This window comes from Leptonotus elevatus, chromosome 12 (genome assembly GCF_054856555.1).
Source record: "Leptonotus elevatus isolate MCC_2025b chromosome 12, RoL_Lele_1.0, whole genome shotgun sequence".
Taxonomy (NCBI): domain Eukaryota; kingdom Metazoa; phylum Chordata; class Actinopteri; order Syngnathiformes; family Syngnathidae; genus Leptonotus; species Leptonotus elevatus.
In genome coordinates, this window is record NC_141250.1 from 18912256 (window position 1) to 18934681 (window position 22426).

Here is a 22426-nt window from a genome sequence, read left to right on the forward strand (position 1 = left end):
AAAAAAAAAAATGTTCAACCGATTTCTAAGCAAACTTTGTGAAGTTTTGACTCAACGAAAAATCGTTACTAAATTTCTGCTTCCATGCAAGTTGTTTATTTGCCTTTGTAGTTCTATTTATTAGCATTTAAATTAGAGTGTTTCATTAGTGCACAGTGGTCTCTCGCTACTTCGCGGTTCAATTTTTGCAGATTTGTATTTGGGTCCAAAATTCCTATATTACGGTGATTTATCTTGGCTTGTACACACCTCGCTGCATCGCAGATTTTTACACCCAACACATACACACACCCTTTGGTAAACACAAGTGCAAACAAAACAAAAAAAACCCCACATCAACAGTCCATTCACGTAGAGGCATTCAAGTTTAAGACACTTTCAGGACTGCGCTTATTTTTTTCTTAACGCTTTCCTGAAACACAAGAGAATCTTTATTTAGTCCAGACCTCGTAAGGTGTTCCTCTGACAGGCCCAATTGTTTGGTAATGAGAGAAATTTGCAGGGTATAAACATAATGGCACCCAGGCATGCTCATTGGAATTGCACTCAAGTCCCCTGGCTGTGTCCTTATGAGACCTCCTGCAGTGTTATTACTGTGGACACTGGGGATAGGGTCCAGTAAAGCAGTGCCTGGTAGGGTTGGGGGGGTGGGTGGGGGGGCTGGGTCAGGGACAGCGCCAGGAGGTGTAGTCATGTTGTGCCACATGGTAATCATTACCACAGGACAACTCACAAGCCTCTCATTCACCACATGTTGGTGACCACCACACAACATGTGAGGAGCGCAGCGACAATCTGCCATTATACGCAGCCGCGTTACATTTTCACCTCTCAACACAAGTTGTAATTATTCACTGTCTGAGCGGGTGACATCTTGCCCCAGCAACCCCCCCCCCCCCCCACCCTCCAACCCGCTGCCATTATGCTAATGCTCCATTGTCTAGATTAAGACGATTACTGATGTAATCTAGTTTACTGGCATAAGGTCTTGGGACAATTAAATTAATCTGTGTAAACAATTCCTGGACTGTATTGACAGGCAGACGTAATTCCCATTGGTTTATTCTGAGGTTTGGTTTGTAAACTTTAGTGGCATGATTGAAGCATTCATTTCAAAATATGATGAGAACATGTGTTCCCCCCCCCCCCACCTACTTTTTCTGCATGTGTTTGTCGTGTTAACTCTTTGACTGCCAGACGTTTTCAGAAAAGGGATGCCGCCAGTGCCAGCCGATTTAAGCATTTTGACTGATTTTCAAGGTCCACAGAAAATGTTCTGTTTGGACTATGGAAACACACGTACTACCAAATGAAAGATTGGACTTTCATCTTTCATCAGAAAAAAAGAGTTTGTTTCTACCTTATTCCGTTCTTTAGTAATCAACAATAGAAAATGGTTAGTTTGACCCAATTTCGCCTGTGTTGGACCAAAATACGGAGAAATCAAGCTTTTAGTGAAACGATATTATTTCATGCATTCTAGTGAATTTGACACTTCTTTTTGTCCATGAATGATGCCACAAACACCTAAATAGTGCTTTACTTCTATAAAACACTACCACCAAGAATGAAAAAGTGTTTTTTGATAGCAAAATATGTTTATTTACATTCAACAGTGTAACAATTTGACAACAATTTGGCAAACTATTTACAAATGTGTGCAACTGTGGTGCTATTTACAAATATGTGGATGTTTCAACGACAGTTTTTCTTTTTGTAACACTCTCCTGCGTGCAAAGAGACGCAACAGCATTTGCACAACAGATTGCCTCTTCGCGTGCGCCACTTTCTTGCCGGCCGTTTTTTTCCGGGGAATAGCAAGTATATACTGCAGTGTGTCATCAAGTCTAATATCAGGATCATGCTACGGTTACGTTACGGTGGTGTTACGTCTCGCTTCCCCGTGTCCTTCAGTTGCTATACCGAGTGGTAGATGTTCTGATCCATTTCATCCACTCCATTCATGGTGGCATCGTAGTCCAGAAACAGTGTCTTCTCCGTGATCAGACTGTACCCGCTCCTCCGATGAATATGCATTGGACTCGGGGTACTCTTCATTGTCCGATCGAATGTCCGCTTGTGCAGCTCCACGTTTTCCGGCGTTAGCAGCGCTAGCCGGTGAGGCTTTATGACGAGAGAATAACGGCCGCGTATAGCTTCCAACTCCGGCGAGGTTGACCATCATCATCATCATCAATGTGCATTGGTCGATGCTTTTCGACTACTCTCCATCGTCCGATCGAATGTCCGCTTGTGCAGAAGTACCCGGCCGGCTATTGTGCGCGTTTTCCGGCCTTAGCAGCGCTAGCCGCGCTAGCCGCGCGTAGCCGGTGAGGCTTACTACGTGATAGTAACAGGCCAAAGCTTCCAACTTTGGCGTAGAGCTCGTTGTCATCATCATCGTTGACATCAATGCGCTTTTTAGTATTGATTGATGCTTTCCGTCTTTGAAAAAAATGCTCAAGCGTGAGCTGCTTGTAACCGGTTGCTTGGTCTAGCCATTGTGGCTTGGATCAGCCATTGTCTCCTCAACACTCTAGCTCCGCCTCACGTCTTCTACTGACGCCCACGGTGGGCGGCCCATCCAACCTTGTGCAAAGAGAGTCATCGCTGCCATCTAGAGGCCAAAACAAGTCATTAAACTTACCTGATCTGCCTGATATTTTCAGCACAGCTGCCCAAGGCTTTCCTGCACCCGTTTTTGAAAAAAAAAAAAAAAAACATAGGGGACGTCTTTTAACGTCCTCGGCGCCCTTCCCTAGGTTTATGCTAAACGTTTTATAACGTTTATGGCAGTCAAAGAGTTAACAGTCCGCCGCTGACTTACCCTATATGATTGGTCCGCAATGATATTTCCAGTTCTCTCAGGACTTGGGTGGACTCCTGAACTCTTCGGCGGAATTTCTAAGGAACAAGAAGGATGAGTTCATCTTTTATAAAGCCAGCTCGGGTCTGAAAATCAGTTCATAGCGCATGGATGTTTGCGGCTAGCTAGCATAGCAGCAGGCATTTACTGCACATATATTGAGAAAGCAAGGATTGGGTTCAGCACACAATATTATCTGCGGTCGTTAAAGCCGCCAGTAACCGCTGAGCAGTAAACGAAACGGAGAGCTGACTCACTGGAAACTGTGAATATGTAGTAGGTCCTGCATGTGATCTTATTTAGCCGCGTTAGGTTTAGAAATAGCACTAATCTTTCCTGGCAGCTCGATAAAATTGACTAACCAAATTGGTTCAAAGCTAGCAGGACGGTCCGCAGTCGTGTCGCGGAAGGAAGCGGCTAAAGAGAAATGGGTGCGACGTTCGTGATGAATGAATGGTCGGAGGGCTCTTAAGACTGTTACACAAGAAAAACTCATCTTCGTCATCAAACAGTCAGATGAAGACATGCTTGTGATTATCAGTAGCACAACGGAAAGGAAATAGTGCCAAGGGAACGTCTTTAAATGGTAAACACTGTAGTCATTTTTGAACGAGAGATGACCTCACAACAAGTTACATTTGAATTACGAAATATATTTTCTTCATTTGAACTATAGAGAAGAATACAGTAGTTTATATCGTACAACAATCTGATCTGGTTCCACCTTCGCTAACATGCAAATTATTGTACAAATAAAGTCTAGACAGTTATTACAACCAATATTGGCTCTTGTATGGTGACTATTCTAATTTGGATTAGCACCTGATTTTGGAAGAGACCTATTACAAACAATTGTAAATATTTTACTTTGTGTAGCAACAGGAACGACATAAAACACAAGTGACTCAGCAATCGTGTGATTCAAAAAAAGTGATGAGAAAACATTTCCTATCAAAGGCCTTGTAAAATGAAAATACATGTCTTGTGAATCTGACAAAACACAGGGATTTGTGATATGAAGAACAAATCTGAATGAAACATTGTATAAAATGAGAATCTTGAAAAAAATCGAATCCATTGTCTTTGTTCTCAAATGATGTGGGCGTGTCCACTAAATAGATGCTACTTTGTCCAGCAACTTTCTTCACTTTTCACGTTTGAGCCAGGAGAATATATCCACTCAAAGCCTTTAGCGACTGGAATATGATGAGAGGGACTAGCCACCAGTTAGCATGCGAGCTAACTTGCGAGCTAACGGCCTTTGTAACCTGTAATTGCGCAAGATAGACACTAATACAATACATCTCAGGCTAAATTCTCAATTGCATCACTGGACGCCGTTTGGCCCCGCCTCCCAAAAATCTGATCAACTGAAACACGGTGTCTCCACGATTGGGTACATATCTTCAAACATGTCATTTTCCAAGGTCTTCCTCCTAAGCGCACCCCCGTCCACTGCTTGAAAATTTCACAGAGGAAACAACTCCTTGTAACATCCAAAGAAGAGAGAGCAGTTCCCGCCCTGAGTCTTCAGGCTTGGGTGGAGTGTGTTTGGCACATGAGCAGATGAGAAACAGTGTTTTTATTAGGGAGGAGCCCTTTTGTGCGCAAAGCATATTTTGGGGTACTGTGCAGGCTCCCAGAGGCAGCGCTCCCCCCTCTCCTCCTCCTCCTCTTCCCCAGGCAACCACCACACACTCCACATAAGTACAACCAGCTGCGACCCAGAGGAGGAGGAGGAGGAGGAGGAGGAGGAGGAGGAGGAGGAGGAGAGCGACGAGGAGAGAGGAGCGGCGAAAGTGCACAAGAGGAGAATTTGGCGATCCTGGAAACATATAAATGCCTGATACATTCTTGAGGACTGGTTGGATGGGAGCTCAACCTTCCTTGGGCGCCCATTGGCTGGGAGCTGCCCCGAGGAATGCACCGGCGCCTGCCTATACGGAAAGTTGAGGCAATGACCTCCAGCTCTCTCGCCGCCGCACAAAGTCGCAATTGTTTGAGTTTGAAGAAAAGGGGGACGGCACAGGAATGTAGAAAGAAGCCCCATAACTCTTTCTCTCTTCCTCTGGTGCCTCTTTTTGTCTTCTTCCCTCCCTCTCTTGCTACCAACGTCTTGTTTTACCCCTCTCGCATGTCGCCTTTCTCTCCTCGCCCCCCCCCCCCCTCTGCTTGGCAATGCTCACTTTTACTCTGGAAATTAACAGCCGTGTGTCTTTCGGGCAAAAACATGCAGTCGTCAATTCTGTTAACTGTTAAAACAAACGACACATGCTGAACAAATATGTCTTCTGGGGGGGTGCATTGTAGACCCAAGAACGGGTTAGTCAAGAAGCCAAATACTGTATGTCACACATACAATAACAAAAGAGCAACAGCCTGTTGTGATGAGGCAACACTCCCATCCAACCAGTCACCCCGATTAAAAATCATATCATGTTATGCTTTTTTGTTGCAGTTTTTACCACAATGAGGGAAAACTGATAACAGTTTCAGATCAGTAACGGTTTTTCTCAAGCTTTGGGTTTTATGGGAACAATGTTACTTATGGTACCAAGAAAGTTCCCAAAGTTATCTGTGTGTGCTATCTGTGCTCAACTAGAGGGACATCCTGGACGAGATAAGACGGTTCGAAAGGAAGGGAAAAGCTGTGCCAGTGGCGAGAGGAATGGAACACATTGTTGCATGGCGAGGCTGTCTCACCTTTCTTGTGACTGCCGGGTCCAGATAGCTCCTCAGCTTTTGGATGTATGTGTGTGGGGGGTTTTTCACTTGGAATCGCTCCTGTCAAAAAAGCGAAAGCAAAAGAGTCAGAAGAGAAAACCCCCTCCTATTGCAAGTTTGAGGACAATGCGTAATAAATAAACCGTTGTTGAAGACAACCGCCGGGTTATTTTTCAGTGGAACTTGCTCGTGCTGCTGCAGACACGATGTTTAAACCATCTCTCTATGCACAAATGCAAAACTTGACGTATTGATTAATGAGTGAGTAGTGATGCTGTTTTTCTTGGAAAATTGCAACATTCACTTGCGTAACTTGGGTTCTCAAGCTAATATTTCCTTTCCGGCCCAGGCCAGAATATATCCGCGTTTGAAACGACTCTCCCGAGCATTTGTAAATGCAACCGTAACCGTCTGTTGGTGCGTGAGATCAGACCAGATCTTCCCCCCCCCACCCCCAATTCTTTACAGCCAGCACAAGAATGTTATTTATCAGAGGCACCTTAGCTGCTGTAGACTAAAGGAGCCTAAGGGATTAATTTAGAGATGGGGTTGTACATGATGACCACAAACCGTTAACAGCAATACCTGCCCTTGAATACTACCATACCAAAGACACTGGGCTCGAACCACGGTCATGCTCAAAGGCACTCCGCCAGATAGATAATCTGGGCAAGGTTAAGCCATTGTTCCAAATTTAGGCAGACGCTGTAAATAGCAAATGATTAGTGCTAATTCAGATCAACGGGATTATTACCATTATTACCAACTTGTGGTCTACTTTGTGTTACCAAAAAGTAAGTAAGTACAGTATTTACAACATTTTGGAGGATGATATTCATGTTAATCACCAATTGAATCGAGGGAACTAGATTGGAAACAGTATTCTCATGATTACAAACGGAAAAAAAAATCAAACGCCCTTCGGCTCTTATTTATCTCGCGTGACTGTGACATACAAACAGGAACGATGCAACACTCGTTTGTGCTTAAAACTCAACATCTAAATGTTCAATTCTAAAGATATGAGTCGCTGGTTAAACATATATTGTATGTGAATGTTCATTTTAGCACAAGGTCACTCCGCTGATCACTCTTCAGAGTGAGGATGTTTTAACCTTGTCGTATCATTATTTCATCTGTGAGGCGTTAATATTTATGCACTGTGCCTGTATTTGCAGGGTATGTTGTTCAGAGTGTCGAACCCGTCATCTCCATTCGTTTGGGCTCCCCCGGGCAGTGTTGCTATGGTAACTAAAAGAGACACCCCGTAGCTTTGACACAGGAAAGTACTCAGTCGGATGTGGGCAAAGAAGTCAGAAGAGTGATCAACTTATGCGCTCTGCCTGATAATTGGATCACCGCACACCTTTACTATGAATTTTGGGGTATACACACAGCATATAAAAAGCCTACACTGTTCAAATGCCAGATTACAGGCCAAATGAATGATGGAAAAGGTTTTTAAATGATTCCTCTTGCTCTCATTAGTTGGGTTTCCATCCACCCGTTTTTATTCCAATTTTCAAGAAACGCAAAAATAAAACTGAATGGAAACGCTAGAAATTCGAAAAAGGGACCAAAATTCGCAAAAAGGTTTTTACGCTTAGAGGGGGGTGGATTTTGAAGCGTATCGAAAAAAGGAATAGGAAAATTTTGGCTATGGAAACTGACAAGACCGGATACACGTCACACATTTTGACCGGATATTACGTCACACGTACGTTTGTAGTCACAAAGCAAAGTCGGACGATAAAGTAAGGTATTTTGGGGGGGGCGACAAAATAGAAATCCTTTTGGAATTAATTAAAGAAGCGAATTTTAATGCTATTTTAGATGGAAAACAGCAAAGAAACGCTACGTTTTATCGAGAATTACAAAAGAGAACTCATAAGACGTCATCGCAAGGTGCAGTTGCTTCCTGGTCTTCTTCTTCTTTTAAATTATGGTGTATACCGCCACCTACAGCGGCGGAGTCCCCTCTCAATATTCGCAAAAGAAGAACCGATGGAAACGGGCATAAGTCGCATGTCCGTTTTGCGCATTTTCAGTAAATTCGCTTAAAAAATTCGAAACAATTGGATGGAAAGAATCCTATTACATTTCTGTACCACAAAAACATGACATTTGAACAGTGAAGTGTATACTTTTTATACCCACCGTAAGTATATTGAACACTGCAATTTTAAGGTGATTAAGATGGACGCTTCTGTCCGTATATTTATATTTACATTTACTTTTTTTATTCCTCCTGTGTGCAAATTTTTAACATGACAATCCACCTGTTGTGTTTTTTTTTGTGTGTTTTGTGAAAAAAATCTTAAATACAATATTTAAAAAAATATGGACACTTCTGAAAATTGCTTTCAGATCGTAAAAATACATCCTTATGTTTAGCTTGATCTCTTACTGTAACAGTAGCACAAAAAAAGGGATCTTTGACTATCACTCAGCCTCCCAGTGGGCTCTGCTGCACTGTTCCCTTCAGGGTCAGTGGCTAGCTATACACTCGGGGTGGGTGGTGGTCCTCTTGGTCCTCGTCTCTTACCCGATTTTCTCTTCTGCTCACAAAGGCAGAAATCTCTTGTCACGGAGGCTGCGAGCCGAGCGGAGCATCGAGAACGGCAGCGAGTGCACAGAGTGCTCCCCGTGTTATTTTCCGCACGCAGCGCTGACGCAAATAACAGGCCGGGCTATTTAACTGGCTAACCGATGCGAACGCCCCGCTGAGCCACTTAAGCCACTTGATGCCAGGCCAGTGTGTCAAGACAGGGAACGACTTAGGGCCTGATTTACTAAAGGTTTGCGTGAGTAAAAAGGGGCGCAAACTCAGTTGATCACGCAAATGGGACAGTGGCAGAATTACCAGGCAAGTGCTGGCGGTGGAAAATAAAACATTTTTGAAATGCCAGAAACAAAAAAAAAAAGTGCTGGCCTCTCCCAGAGTAGTTACCGGTTATAGACACAATGTTACATAGGATGGGCTGATAGCCAATTGCTACACACTCAGTATGTGTTAAATCAGGCATTTACTTATTAACCCACCCTCCCCAAGTCAATTAAAGAAATATAGTCAATCAAATGCACACCCTTCATTCGATCAGACCACAAAAGTGCTTCGTTGTCATTCTGGAAGAGAAGGTCAGTCTTTTCTCCAGAGCTCCAGGAGGCTTAGCCTGTTCTTTGTCAAGCGCTTGGCATCCACAGTGCTATGTTGAAAGGTGGGCTCGGTGGATGTGACAGACGTTGCAATAACTGTAGCTTAGGGTAACCCCAAAAACATCCCAGCAGTACTACACGGCTGCAAACTAAAATCACAGTAAGATTGTTGATTTACGTTATCGTTATCTTTCTGAATGTAGACATTTTTATACAGGTCTCATAATTGGATCAGATTCAAAGGAGTCGGTGTGCCCGTTGTGGCCAGTGAGCGTAAAAACCTCAACGTGAGCAATAAAATGGCATCAGTGTACAAAGTTTACATCACCCACCTGATCACAGATGAGCTCCCACTTCTTCTCGTTGTCATACTGCCGCAACAGGCGAGCTTTGTCTGGAGGGAGATTCATTGAGTTCTGGAGGAGAGAAGAATGTCACAGTTAATTGGCCGCGGATGATGAAATGCGAGTACGACCAGCGGCCGACCGGCAATGACCGGCAATGACACCCGCACACACAAGAAAGTTAACTGAGCTTTATCGTCTTTGTAAAAAAGCAGAATATTTGACTGGATCTCACTGCCTAATCGTGTGGCCAGCGAGTGTATTGCAAACAACCTTATTGCCGCCGTCTCATTCGTCGTGTCCATGGAACTTTGCAAACGCATCACTACGCAATGTGTTGACATCCATTTTCATGACGCTTTGCTCGGAAAGACGTGCTGCCCCTCTCCCAACCAAGCGTGGTAACAAGGGTTTGATTAGTTCAGTCCCTTTCTGTCGAGTGCCTCTGTTGAGCTCATTAGGACGGACAGTCAACCTATGACAAAATTTCTCCCTCTTATGAAAAAGCACCGATAAAGTGTAAGACTAAGACTTAAGACTGTGTACACCAAACTGATAACTACAAAGGTATTGACTTCCTGGCAACTTTCTCCTGATAGCGGTTTATATGGAATTGCTATGATTTCCAAGTGACTTTGTGAATGTGGAATGATTCTAATCTGATCCATGTGTTTGCCATCAAATAAGGCGGAGGCTCATTCAAAGGTTTTCCTCACAAATACTTGCTTTATTTTACCTCCCGTCGTCAAACATCTGTTATGTGTCGGAGCAGGCCTACGCATGGCTCATTGAATGAAAACGACAAGAATTACGGATCATGCTTCGTGTATGTAGATAAACGATTTAGGGTGCTGTCTCACCTACAGTTTGCTTTCTTTGCTCGGTCTGTAAACTTGCTATTTTCCCGCAGGTTTCTACTGTACTGTTAAAAGTCTTCAGTGTTCCAATTGAAAATCCAGCTGTCCCGTCCATTGATTTTCAATATCGCTTATCCTCATTAGGGGCTAATTGCAGTCTAAATGGAAATGAATAAAAACAGAAACTGTGCAGAGTATTCTGTTAAAGTGGGCGTTTCCTTTTTGTAAGAAACCACAGGTGTCAATCATTTCTGTTAGCTAACAACAGAATTAGAAGCATTTCTGCTCGACGGGTACGTTTGTCACCTCTTTTGATTTTGTTTTCAATTGATTCTCATATTAACACTATCATGCCACCAAGGCTAATGTTGGCTTGTTTACATTGCTAATGCTAGCTTAAAGAGGCACTGTTTGTGAAGTGAGGCTACATTCAAATCTTGCAAGTGGTTTAAATAACTCCACAGATTCCCCCTTTATTATCCAAAACCTGAAATTGTATCTGCTCTCACATATTAAGTCAAAGGGATAAAAACTCAAGGCGCTAGCGATAAAAACAAGCAAATCTATGTGGTTTGGTTTTGCTTCCTGAAAATGTTTTCCACTGCCCCCCCCCCCCCCCCAACCCTGATTGGACAGCCTGGCTCATCTATCAGTGTTGACTCCACATTTAGATTTTCCAGCAGAGCTCCCCAGGGGTGTAAAGAGGAAGAAAGATGATGAATGCCCTCCGATGAAGTCTATTTTCATGAATGAGTAATGCCGAGTCAGGTGCTGAGCGAGCATTGTCCGCTCTCCAACTGGCTTTGGAGTTCTTCAAATATTTGATCTGTCAGCATTGTGTATTATTGTCTGGCCTACATGGCATGTCATTTAATAATGAAACACTGCCCTTTGTAACAAACAATTGGACAACCGCTAGATTGTAAAAAAAAAAATCCTTGTGACCGTTTATAGTGACTAATAAGAACAGTGCAGAGAACAGATTCATGCAACTGAACTTGCTCGACAAGGCAGAGGACTGGAAAAATATCGGCTATCTTCAGTACAAAGAAAGGTTTCAGTTCACGCAAGTGTCCCCCCTGCAGGAATGACCAGCTAATTGAATCAGTATTCAGCAGATGCTGCGAGGCTACAGATTGCCGCCGGACTCAATGCTGGGAATCAGGAGGGAGTGGCCCGGATATCTACCTCGTTCCAGCTCCCTGTCCCGTCACATATGAACTCAATTCACTGCCGTGGATGTTTACATTTGTCGTATATTCGTCAAGTCTTTTCACTTTTTGGGCAGAAACGGATCATTTTGGTGAAAATGCCCCTGATTACCAAAGAATGAAAAAAGCTCTAAAACAATATGGAGGAATCAGATTTTGAAAACAGATGACAGTGAATGCACCTGAAATTCGGTCACAGTAAGGTTTGCTATTTATATATTTGCAATGCAGGTAAAAAAAAAAGGGGGTTTGGGAAATTTTAACCTAGTTGCCGGTTCGCACAGCTGTCCAAATGCCCCATTTGGTGAAGGTCCAAGTCAAACGAAGAATTACTCGTACCAGCTCACTTCTCATCATCCAAGCGCTAATGAGCTGCGACAGGCGCTCAACATACTGGAGGTCAGGTTACCTTAAGTCCACAACCACCGAATGGCGTCTTCAGTGTATGCGCCCGTTACATTTTTGCAAAGTGACGCCACAACCCCCACAACTAAACGCACCGTCCCTGTTAAATTAGGAGGCTCGGGAATTCATTAGGTTAACTGATAATGCAAGGAGCAAATGTTATGGCTAGGCTGATGTGAGCGGAGGGTGGAGCTGTTAAAACTCGACCACAATGACACGTTTGTCTCATTATCGCCCCAAAATATCACATGGTCCAAAAAGACGGGGTCATAAATGATCCGGGTAACAGATGTCCCTTTAAAGCATTTTTCTGCTACATCCTATAGCGAGATGTAACTCATCCTACAGTAACTCGTCGCCCACAGCAGCTGCTTATAATCTTACGGTCAGCTGTGAAGACTGGTAGACCCAATAAAGCTAAACAGCACAACGCAAAGTGTGCGAATTGACTTTAAGGAAGTTGTGATAATACAAACACACGCAGCTGCACCGGACTGATACCGTAGCCTGAAATTACAACCGTGCCTGTGTGCAGCTAGCATAACCAAATGCAGTGACCCAAAGCATGAGACACTCCCTTGCATGCAGCAGTAAAAAAAAAAATCAAGACGACACAGGGGAACTCCGGCAGATTTCACTGGCAGCTGGCTCACATCTGTACTGCATGTTCGTGAATTTGAGTAGAAGCGTGATGATCACGTTTTAGCTAAATTTGTTCAAAGGGTTATTATTTCCGCTTTTGGAATGATGTGACAGTGATATGGACCAGGTTGGTCAAATTACCCGTGTGTTACTATTCTGTTGAAGAATGTAGTAGCAATCTATATGAAGTGTACAGTATTGTAAATAGTAGGACTTCTCACCCCTTACCAGATATTTTTGCTTTGATTTGTGAGCAAAAAATTAACGCTAGCTGGTGGTAACCAACTCACTCAATTTACCTCACATCAAGTTTTTTGAAGAAAAAAAAAGCAATTTTCTGCCACTCCCAGCTCAAGTAAAAAAAAAAAAGATTAACTGCCTTAGGAAATGTCAGCTAGCTTAATGCTAACACACAATACAAACTTCCATAGAGGAGCTAACTATATATTACTATATTTGACAGACAATGTAGCAATGCGTATAGTTTTTGTCCTCTCCAAAAAACAACTAATATTTTTACAACATTTTGGCAAGTCACAAGTTGTGACATTCTTCTTCGTTTGTGTCTGTATGTCTGTATTATACTGCCCCCTCTGGTCGTCAAGACATGTACACCAGAAGGAGCACAATGTGGGGTTGGAATGGAATAATGACGTTTCCACTTGTTTTAAATTGGGAAAGAAGATTTGAGCAACATGCTCGTGTACTTTTCTTGATTTTATATTTATATTAAGTATTAACATTGTCATTTTCTACACAAGCTATATTTTAGGAAGGCAAAAACAAATGCACTTTTTAAGTACCGGTATACTAAGTTCAATATTGAGTCCCAAATGACAAATACATCTTCCCTCATTCATATCAGTATGAAACTTTTGTTAGTATGGTGAATCTCTAAAATAGAAGTTTGTTTGTTATATTCATAAAAACCAGACTGATTGTGTCTGAGTGTTTGACCTTAGTGGTTACACTAGAGCGCATCGGAGAGTTACAACTCTGGCTAGATAATCCATCATCGGAGGCATTAGTAATAAAGTTTTACACTTTTACTTCTGAAAAGCGAGTCGCTTTACAGCAGGCATGTGTGTGTCAGCTGTTCCAAGTAATGTACCTGCCAAAATCATGACGACAAACATAAATGGATTGTAATGTTTTACAATACATTTTCAAAGCGATAGAGCGCATTACTGAGGCCCTTTTCATATGTTTTGCGCTGATCCCAGGAAGGAGCGCCCGACTAGCAATAAGTGCACATCGGAAACGAATTTCTATGGTAGAAAGTCCCCGTCACTTGCAGGTCTTCATTTATTCACTGTCTCTACTTTGGCGCCACTATTCTTGCAATATTCAGAAGAATTCTGACACGAAAGTGCTGCAAAATGGGCACAGCTCTTTCGTTTATTGGACCCCAGTTTGATCCTCAGCTCCTTCGTCCATCGGGCAAAAAGGGTTGTTGATGACTACTTGTTGTGGAGCTGCAGCTGGGCCCCTAAGCAGGTCACACGGTAGTCGTTACAACCCGATGTCAAACAACAACGCAGACGTTCGGCTGATATCACTTCATGTTTGTCTTGCCCCGGGCTTTAAGAAGATTCAAGATACAAACACAAGCAATTAGCCTCCATGAATCCTCTCATTAAAAAAAAGTCGTAAAATGGCCAAAAATAGGCAGCTGGTTTGAATCCCACCAACCACCCAGCATTCACCATCTGCCGGGAGGTCCGCAGGGGCACAACCTTCCCAACACAGCTGGTTGCAGGAGCTAAAATGAAAACATAGCCCACACGACAGACATCTTTTACTCTCATACTACTACGGCGTAAAGCGAGTTTTTTGAGAGGCATTTTCAACTTCTGCCATTGGTTTGTGTCAAAACTAGCACATCACAAGTGTTTGCAATTTTGGCAAAACAAGAGTGCCCTAGTAGTTTGCTTTCTAAATAAGACCAAGAAAGTTGCACTATATAATCCAGGCACGGTCCGCAACGTACCAGCTCCCAACAGACTAGAGTTCATAGCATTCACAGAAAGGATTCTCTGCCCCTTAAAAATAGACTGATCATTGCCCCCCCCCACCCCAATAACAGATTGACTGTAGCGACCACATTCTATTTTGTGTTCTGAGATACCTGTATACTACCAATACAAAATGTGCACATGAGGTGCTGTTATTGTTTTTGCTCACGCGGGGGACATCATCCTCACATTCTACAGTAGTATCTGTGACGTTGTGTGTAGCTAAAAAGGGGGCCTGGCCTGCTGAATGACGTGGGAGTCAGCGAATTAGTGTATTGTTGACCCGCTGTGAACTCATTTGCTCCCAAAAACGTATACATTCGTTCTACTTTAAATGTTTGGGTGTCCCAAAGACATATTTATACGTTTTTTTAATGCTAGAGCATACAGAAGACTTTGATGAGGCCTCTCAATTGCAAAGAACGGTTGAAGAAATGGTAGTTATTACACAAACGGCCAGCAGGTGGCAGCAGCGCAAACGAGATCAACCAGGGCCATGTTGAAAAAAGCTCATTTACCCACAGTTCTAAATAGATTTGTGAATAATGATGAAACTTAGCTATATTTTAATGCTCATTGCTACAAAACGGATACTTTTTTCTCCTGATGAAAGAAGAGACTCTAATCTTTCTTTTTGTAGGTTCCATGTTTTTATAGCAACACAATATTCTGTGGGCCATGCAAAATCTGTCAAAATCCAGTAAAACAGCCAGGTGCAAAGGGGATTGCTTCAGTGAAAATGGCTGGGAGTAAATGAGGTTTTTTTTGCATTTTTGAGTGGCTCAGTGTCAGTTGTGGCCATGCAGCTAGCATATGGATGTACTTGTTGTTTATTGTATTAGCGTTCGTTCAATAAAGCGATTTTGATTCAACCAAGCAGTGATAGGCTACATCAAATGAGGTAAATATATTTTTTCATAGACACGCAGTTACAAAAATAGCAGCCCAAATTCTATTTATGAGTGTGAAATGATCCCAAACTTTGGACATTCTGTCTTTTTACGCACTCTTTCCATCTGGCTCCCACTCATTGCGATGGGAGTCTTCAGCATCATTACTCCATGTGGAAAAACCATCACTGCAAAATCTTGCGACAGAGAAAACAATCTGTGAAAATTTGCTATGCAGTGATGTCGCAAAAAAGTATTCGCAACATATGACTGTGTTCTGCGCTGGTTCAAAGTATTTCCAGTATTACTTCATCATCTTACACTATATGGCATGCCACAACAAGAAACCCTCTGACAATATACCAAAAAGCAGAGTCATAAGAAATTGTTGCAAATAACACCCCAACACTCGCATAAATGATTACTAGGTGTCCTTTTAAGCATTCAATGCAGGGTTGGCGAATTTCAAGGCACAAACTTCGATATCCTTCACCAGTATGTGACAAGACTGCATATAAATGTCTGCAAGCTATTAAACTGAGTGGAGTGAAAGGATCAGGGCGGGGCTGGGGCACGTGCTACCCGAAGCAAGCGGTCCTCCGTTCATTATCACAGCACGCCGCTGTAATCCTCAGAGGTCCGAGGGGCCACAGGTGTCCCCCCCGTCTGTTCTCAGATTATATTTGTAATCCCCAGGAACCTCCCCACACACACACACACACCAGCACCACCTAGGCACACCTCCCATCCCCCGTCGGCCTTCATCGGGACAGAACTGTTTGTATTTGTGAAGCTGTTCCCTGGAATGTTTTACGACCAAACGCACGAGCGCATTCCAATGAAATTCCACCCACACTCGCTGTATAATCGTGTGCTTGGACACATTTTATGACAAACTGCATTCATCGTCTGTAGGTAAAGATATTCTGGAGTATTTTTTTTTTCTTCCTTAGCATCCTGATAAGAAATGATTTATGAGCACATTTTGTGTATTGGTAGGGATGACAGTACTGTATACTACCATAATGCCACTGGTGAACTGGGACCTCAACTAGGGGTGGGAATCTTTGAATGTCTCACGATTCGATTCGATTCCGATTTTTGGGCCTGCGATTCGATTCAGAGCCGATTCTCGATTAAGAACGCTTTTTGATTCAAAATGATTTGATTGACAATGATTTTTGCTTCAATCTATAGATGTGCAAGGAATTGTGATGATCTACTCCAGTCTGACTGGCTCATGCTAATTAGCGCGCTACTCGCGGCTCTTTTATCACTCAAAAGAACGGCTCCACACAGCAAAAAAACTACTTTTATTGGAATAACTCGATCGTGACTTTTTCCTTCTTTTCTCTAATGTGGCTACAATTTAACAGTGTATTAGACCGCGTGGAACCACACTGCCACTAAGTGGCCAAATCGGGTACAACATGAACACCGCAACAGACAAAGGCAAGACAGTATAAAATAATTTAAATGAAATCAATTTTGGGACTTTAAAAATCTATTCTGAATCGTACTAAATGAGAATCACGATTCTTATGAGAATTGATTTTTTGGCACACCCCTAGCCTCAACTGCCCTGATTTTAAAGAGAATGACTGGAGCCGCTTCGATTGCCCCAAGAGTCGTCTGCATTCCATCCCACAGCGGCGCACAACGGGGAAACACCCTCTTCTATCTGCGCTCGTCAAGCAAATTACCAAAAAGAAAGAACTCCAACCGTGTGCTGTGCGCTACCTGGATATGTTAAGAGGTCATTAAAAACATTGCTAGCGGAGGCCTAAGAAGACTTTCACACACTCCTATCAGCTGTGTGTGGGTGGACTCAAATCCAACTTCCTCTTTGCAACAAAATAATAGAATATTGAATATGGACAACAGATGGTCTTGCTACTCGAGCAAACAATATGGAGTAAACGACGCAACGAGACAAATGTTCCCCTTGATACAGAAAGGGTGGATGTTTTCCAAAACAGCGGAAACATTACGGAGATTGGTTTGGAGCAGCAGGGAGTTGTCCAAATAAAACAAGTGTTACATGACCACGGAGGAGGTCCGGTCAGGCCAGATGTTAGGTTGCGAAAGTGTGCGGACCTTGGTCACCCATGATCTTGCCCCAAAGAATAGGATTAAAAAACATGGACACATTTCTCAAAACGCCATTATCCTGACATCGGAATAATTGTGACTTCAAAGAGAACAACGTTGCATCATTCCTGCGTGAATATAGAAAAAGGCCAAAAAAGAGAGGAGGGCTAATTGACCAGCACGGCTAAATATAATCCCGCAGATCCTTTACAACCACTATAGCACAAAAACGTATGTCAACACTTTTCCTCTTCGTTGGCCATTCTGTCTGTCAAGCATCTTCTAAATGGGTTGTTTTCAACTTTGGGCTCCCGCTGTTTTAAAATGACCAGTAGGTAACGTGTGCCATGTGTGTAGCCATGAAGAATGCTAACGCTAGCATGCTACGCCTCTATTTGTTTTTAACAGTTTGATGGTTTAAACATTGCAAAAGAGTGATTACATTGCCAGTATACGTTTCTTGTGGCAAAAATGCTTTTAAATATCAAAATGGAAGTCAGTTGGCCTCCCTCACCAGCCTGTGAAAGCACCCTGAATGCACCATTTTGCCTTGCGTAGCATTAGCTACTAGCAAGTGTGTAGCTTGTATGTTATTCTGGTTGTTCTGTTGTCTCCAAGCATCCTTTAAGTTGTTTAATGACTGCCGGTTGCTGCAGATGTTAATTCTGGCAACACGCTGCTGCTCAGGCAGCCTGCCTGCCTGCTTTCTTTTGTGACTGAAGCGGCTTCAAAAGGGCCGCCACTGAACAACAGGCAGGAAAGGAAAAGTTTGTTCAAAAAGTGGGTCAAACAACCATGCTCACAGATAGACAACATGTCAACAGAAAGACCTCAAAACCCCTCCCTGGCATAGGCGGCACAAATCCAAATTCGTTCCAAAGGGCCTCATGATGACAGCAAAATAAGTGAACACATCCGGCAGTTCTCCAATAACACGTTTATACAAACACAGCCCAAGTAGCTCAAGGCTTTTCAAGAAAGAAAGAAAAAGAATGTCACAAGATAAAGCTGGCAGAGGCGCCAAAACACACCGCCGACTGGTCAGCGTGACATTAGAATGTGCACGTGTAAACGTCAACATATTATTGACATGGATAAATGCACTTCAATGCACAGCTTGGACACTAATGTCCTCATGCAGCAAAAAAATAAATAATTTTTTTTAAATCACCACGCCTCATCAAAACAACCTGGCTAGACTTTTCCAACATATGCTCCTTTTAGTGGTCAGCCAAGAGCTCACGGAAGAAGGATTTTGTTACACTGTAATTAGTAGAAAAGAAATACTTTCGTAGTATTGAGTATCCAAACCCCTTAATCCTGTAAAATACAGCGTGAAAAATATAGCATTTTTCTGTCAACTTGTTCTACCAATTATCCCGTCAACTAATCAGATAATTGACTTGAGTTGGCATTATTAAGCACAGGAAACTCTGCATTGGAGCTGCCAGAATGAATCGATTAATCGACACAATCGATTATCACATTAATCGACAACTATTTTAATAATCGAGTCATCGTTTCGAGCTGTTATTTAACTTAAATTTGTCCACAGCCCTAGTCACCATCACATGTTCTACTGTAGCATCTGTGACTTTTGAGAATGTATGGCTTTAAAAGGCGGGGCCTGGCCCGGTGAGTGACGTGGGTGCCAGTGTTTCTTAAACTATCCATTTTAAGAATGCGGATTCAACATTCTACTGATGTCCAGCTTGACTGCATGTGTTATGAGAGTTTCGGATGAGTCTTTTTGCTGTTTTTAGCTTTTACCTCGGTTATTTTTACGCTAGTGCGATGGACTAGCAGCACATATTTGTGACTCACCATTGACATTTCGTATTAGTGTTTTTATAGTATGTTTAACAATGGTTAACTTTTTACAACATGGTAGTTAATAACTTGTATAAAAGCAGCTCCGAATGTCTCACTGTGTATTTTTACAACCTCCCAAAGTATCATTAAGGATCTTGTGAAAAAGTTTTACGCCACTAAATGCAAGACACTTCCGTCGCCATTTTTGGGGCGAGGGAGTTCCAGAGTACAGCAGATCACGGCCGGGTCAAAATGATTCTTACTGAAAGTTGGCATTCAAGAATTAATCTCAGTATCAGTTTTAGTCAGAAGTCCGCCACCCAAGCAGTGGAGCGAGAAGCAAAGAGCCTCTCACTGACCTGAGAAGAACAATACCGAGAGAGGCCCAGCACACAGCCCAAGAGATCTGCTCTTACATAATCTGCTGAGCCGCTGCCAGTCAGACAAGATGCCTTCGGGCTCCACTCTGGGGATGTAACTGGCACATTATCACCTCGCACCCCCCCCCCCCCCCCCAATACCTCAAGAGAGATCCTAACGCTGGCTGCCTGACGATGTCGCACCCCAAGCATTTAATTTCATGGCTAATTGGTGGCCAGCTTCCTGCGGGTCCAAACACACGATGGGGTGGCCTCTCAATGGCTGCCGGTTCTGGGTCCGGTGCCAGGCTCTGTGTTGGATTCCGAGCAAAATAAAGAATGCCACTGTTCGCTCGCATTGCTGCACGGGTTCGGGCTGCTGTTCGTCCGATGCCGATTAGACAATCGCTATTGTACGGCTTTTTAATGAAGAAGAGTCAACATGGGAAAAACAAGCAGGGCTAGATGAGTCACTTCCTGGGATTTTTTTTTTCTTAAAAATTAAAAAAGATTATTAAAACATTTAAAAAAATAAATATATGTACTTTTTTTTTAGAAAAGATTATTAAAAATGAGGGGCATCAGGCAATTAAAATTTGCAATCGTAATTAATTGCATGACTTCACTAGTTAACTCATAATCACAAATTTTATATCTACTCCATATTGTTTATCTAAAAAATTCTGGTTTTCATACTCTTATTAACAAAAATTGAAGAAGAAAAAAAGTTAAACTAATAGAAATGGTTCAAATGAACTTTTGACGTCTATAGCTGTCAGTGGCAGTGAATGAGTTAAAATCCTACTCTTCAATGGCCAAGACAAAATTGAGGGCCACAAACATGGAGGCCAGGGAGGAATTTGGAGTGTCCCATTTTTGTGAATCCTCTTCAATTAAAGCAGAATGTCTACGCTCTGTAATTGTCCGAATATTTCTGGTCCAAACTATGAGTCACCCATCGAAACCCCAAGCAGTGAGCAAAAAGATGCGAAGAGTGCTTTCTCATTGTTCGTTTTAAAATGCCAATTACAGTAAATGTGTGGATATAATAAAAATAAGGGTGCAAGTTGTCACGGTGAGCCGAGTGAGGAATCCCTCAAGTGATTCATCTGATGAGCATTGGGGATAACGCCGAACCCATAACAGCTCATTGTCAGTGGAGCAGGCCTTCCCGCAAATGAGCTTAAATGTAATCTGGCCAGACAACAACGCATGAAGCTCAAGTCCCCATATGGCGCATTGACACACCGCGACTGAAAACATCCCCACCTCGGCAACAACGCAAGACACGGGCGCCGGCGTCCGCTCCCATTGCTCCCAAGGTCGACTGGCGGCGTTTCACACGCTCATCTGCGGCAGCCGCGATGCACTCAGGCTAAAGTACAGACTTGATCAACATCGAGAGAGGCTAATCATGCTTCAGATAGCAAGACGCTTGTAAAAACTTGCCTCTCAGAGACACGAACCAACTATTAACCCTTGATTGGCAAGATTTATATGGCAAGCGCTCTGTTCTTTAAACAATGCCTATTTGGATTTAGATTACAGCTCACGGCGCGGCCAAGGACACGTGATTGTCTCTCTTATCATGGCAGAGAAGATCAACGCCTCTGGGAATTTGTGAGATGGAGATTTCAAGGGGAGCTTGTGTCATACCCAGAGAAACTGCGACTTATTTGACGCTCATGTGATTGTGAAGGACTTTTTCTTGACCTATTCTTCGATTTGAGAGCGTACGTCACGCTTCAATGTTCAACCATTGTGGGGAAATGTCTTCTACATTTGCCACACCACAAAGAGTGTTGTTACCAACGAGAGGTGTCAAAATGAATCGATTAACAAATTAACTCATTCACTGCCATTGACGAATATAGACGTCAAAAATTCATTTGAACTATTTCTGAGTCCACTTTTGCTAACAAGAGTATGAAAACCTAGGAAAAAAATGATTGTAAATTTAGAACAGATATCAAATGTGTGATTAATCTTTAGTTAACTAGTGAAGTCATGTGATTAATTACAATAAAATAAAAAAATGCCCCTAATTTAAAAAATATACATTAAATATAAGGGGCGTCAGACGATTAAAATTTGTTATCGTAATTAATTGCATGACTTCAATAGTTGACTCACAATTAATCACAAATTGTATATCTTTTATAAATGTACAGTAAAAAAAATTCTAGGTTTTCATAAAAAATTTAATGAATTGAAAAAAAAAGTTAAAACTATTAGAAATAGTTTACATTAATTTGTTTACGTCTGTAGTTGTTAATGGCAGTGAATGAGTTAATCGACACCAATTTAATAATCCAGTAATCGTTAGGAGCCATTTTGTTTTATTTTAAATTGTCCAATTCCTCTGATTTCAGCATATCAAAAGTAAATGTAACTGATTTCTGTAGTCCTTCAGGAAAAACGTCTGTTTTTACTTTGGAAAACAATGACCGAACTAGTAACATAGTTCAACATCAAACCCAATTTGTTTTAATCACTTTACGAATATGAAGTACAAACACTGATCAGTAGGGGGGAATGCTTTTGTAATCCACTTTAATGCAAAATTAGGGCTGTGCCCCAAAAAAATCGATTCTCATAAGAATCGCGATTCTCATTTAGTATGATTCAGAATCGATTTTAAATGTCCCAAAATCGATTTTATTTCAATTATTTTATACTGTCTTGCCTTTGTCTGTGTGTGCCTTTTATTTGATGCGCTGTTCATGTTGTACCCGGTTTGGCCACTTAGGGGCAGTGTGGTTCCACGCGGTCTAATACACAGTTAAGTTGTAGCCACATTAGAGAGTAGAAGGAAAAAGTCACGATCAAGTTATTAAAATAAAAGTTTTTTTTTTTTTGCAGTGTGGAGCCGTTCTTTTGAGTGATTAAAGTGCCGTGAGTAGCGCGCTAATTAGCATTAGCGAGTCAGACTGGAGTAGACCGTTACGATTCCTTGCACATCTATAGAAAAATCATTGTCAATCAAATAATTTTCAATTGAATCGAAAGACAGTCAAAGATTCCCAGCCCTATATATATATATATATATATATA

At 42.3% G+C, this 22426-nt stretch overlaps 1 protein-coding gene across 10 annotated transcripts in view; it reads right to left on the reverse strand.

Moving 5' to 3' along the window:
• Window positions 1–22426, reverse strand: part of fmnl2a (formin-like 2a) — a 50264-nt gene that overhangs the window by 24437 nt on the left and 3401 nt on the right. For all 10 annotated transcript variants that reach the window (XM_086090448.1, XM_086090450.1, XM_086090449.1 and 7 more), the window contains exons 2-4: window positions 9079–9162; window positions 5570–5650; window positions 2828–2904 (exon numbers count right to left, since the gene is read on the reverse strand). In XM_086090448.1, the coding sequence (XP_085946574.1) occupies window positions 2828–2904; window positions 5570–5650; window positions 9079–9162 (242 nt within the window). The remainder of the gene's footprint in view (window positions 1–2827; window positions 2905–5569; window positions 5651–9078; window positions 9163–22426) is intronic.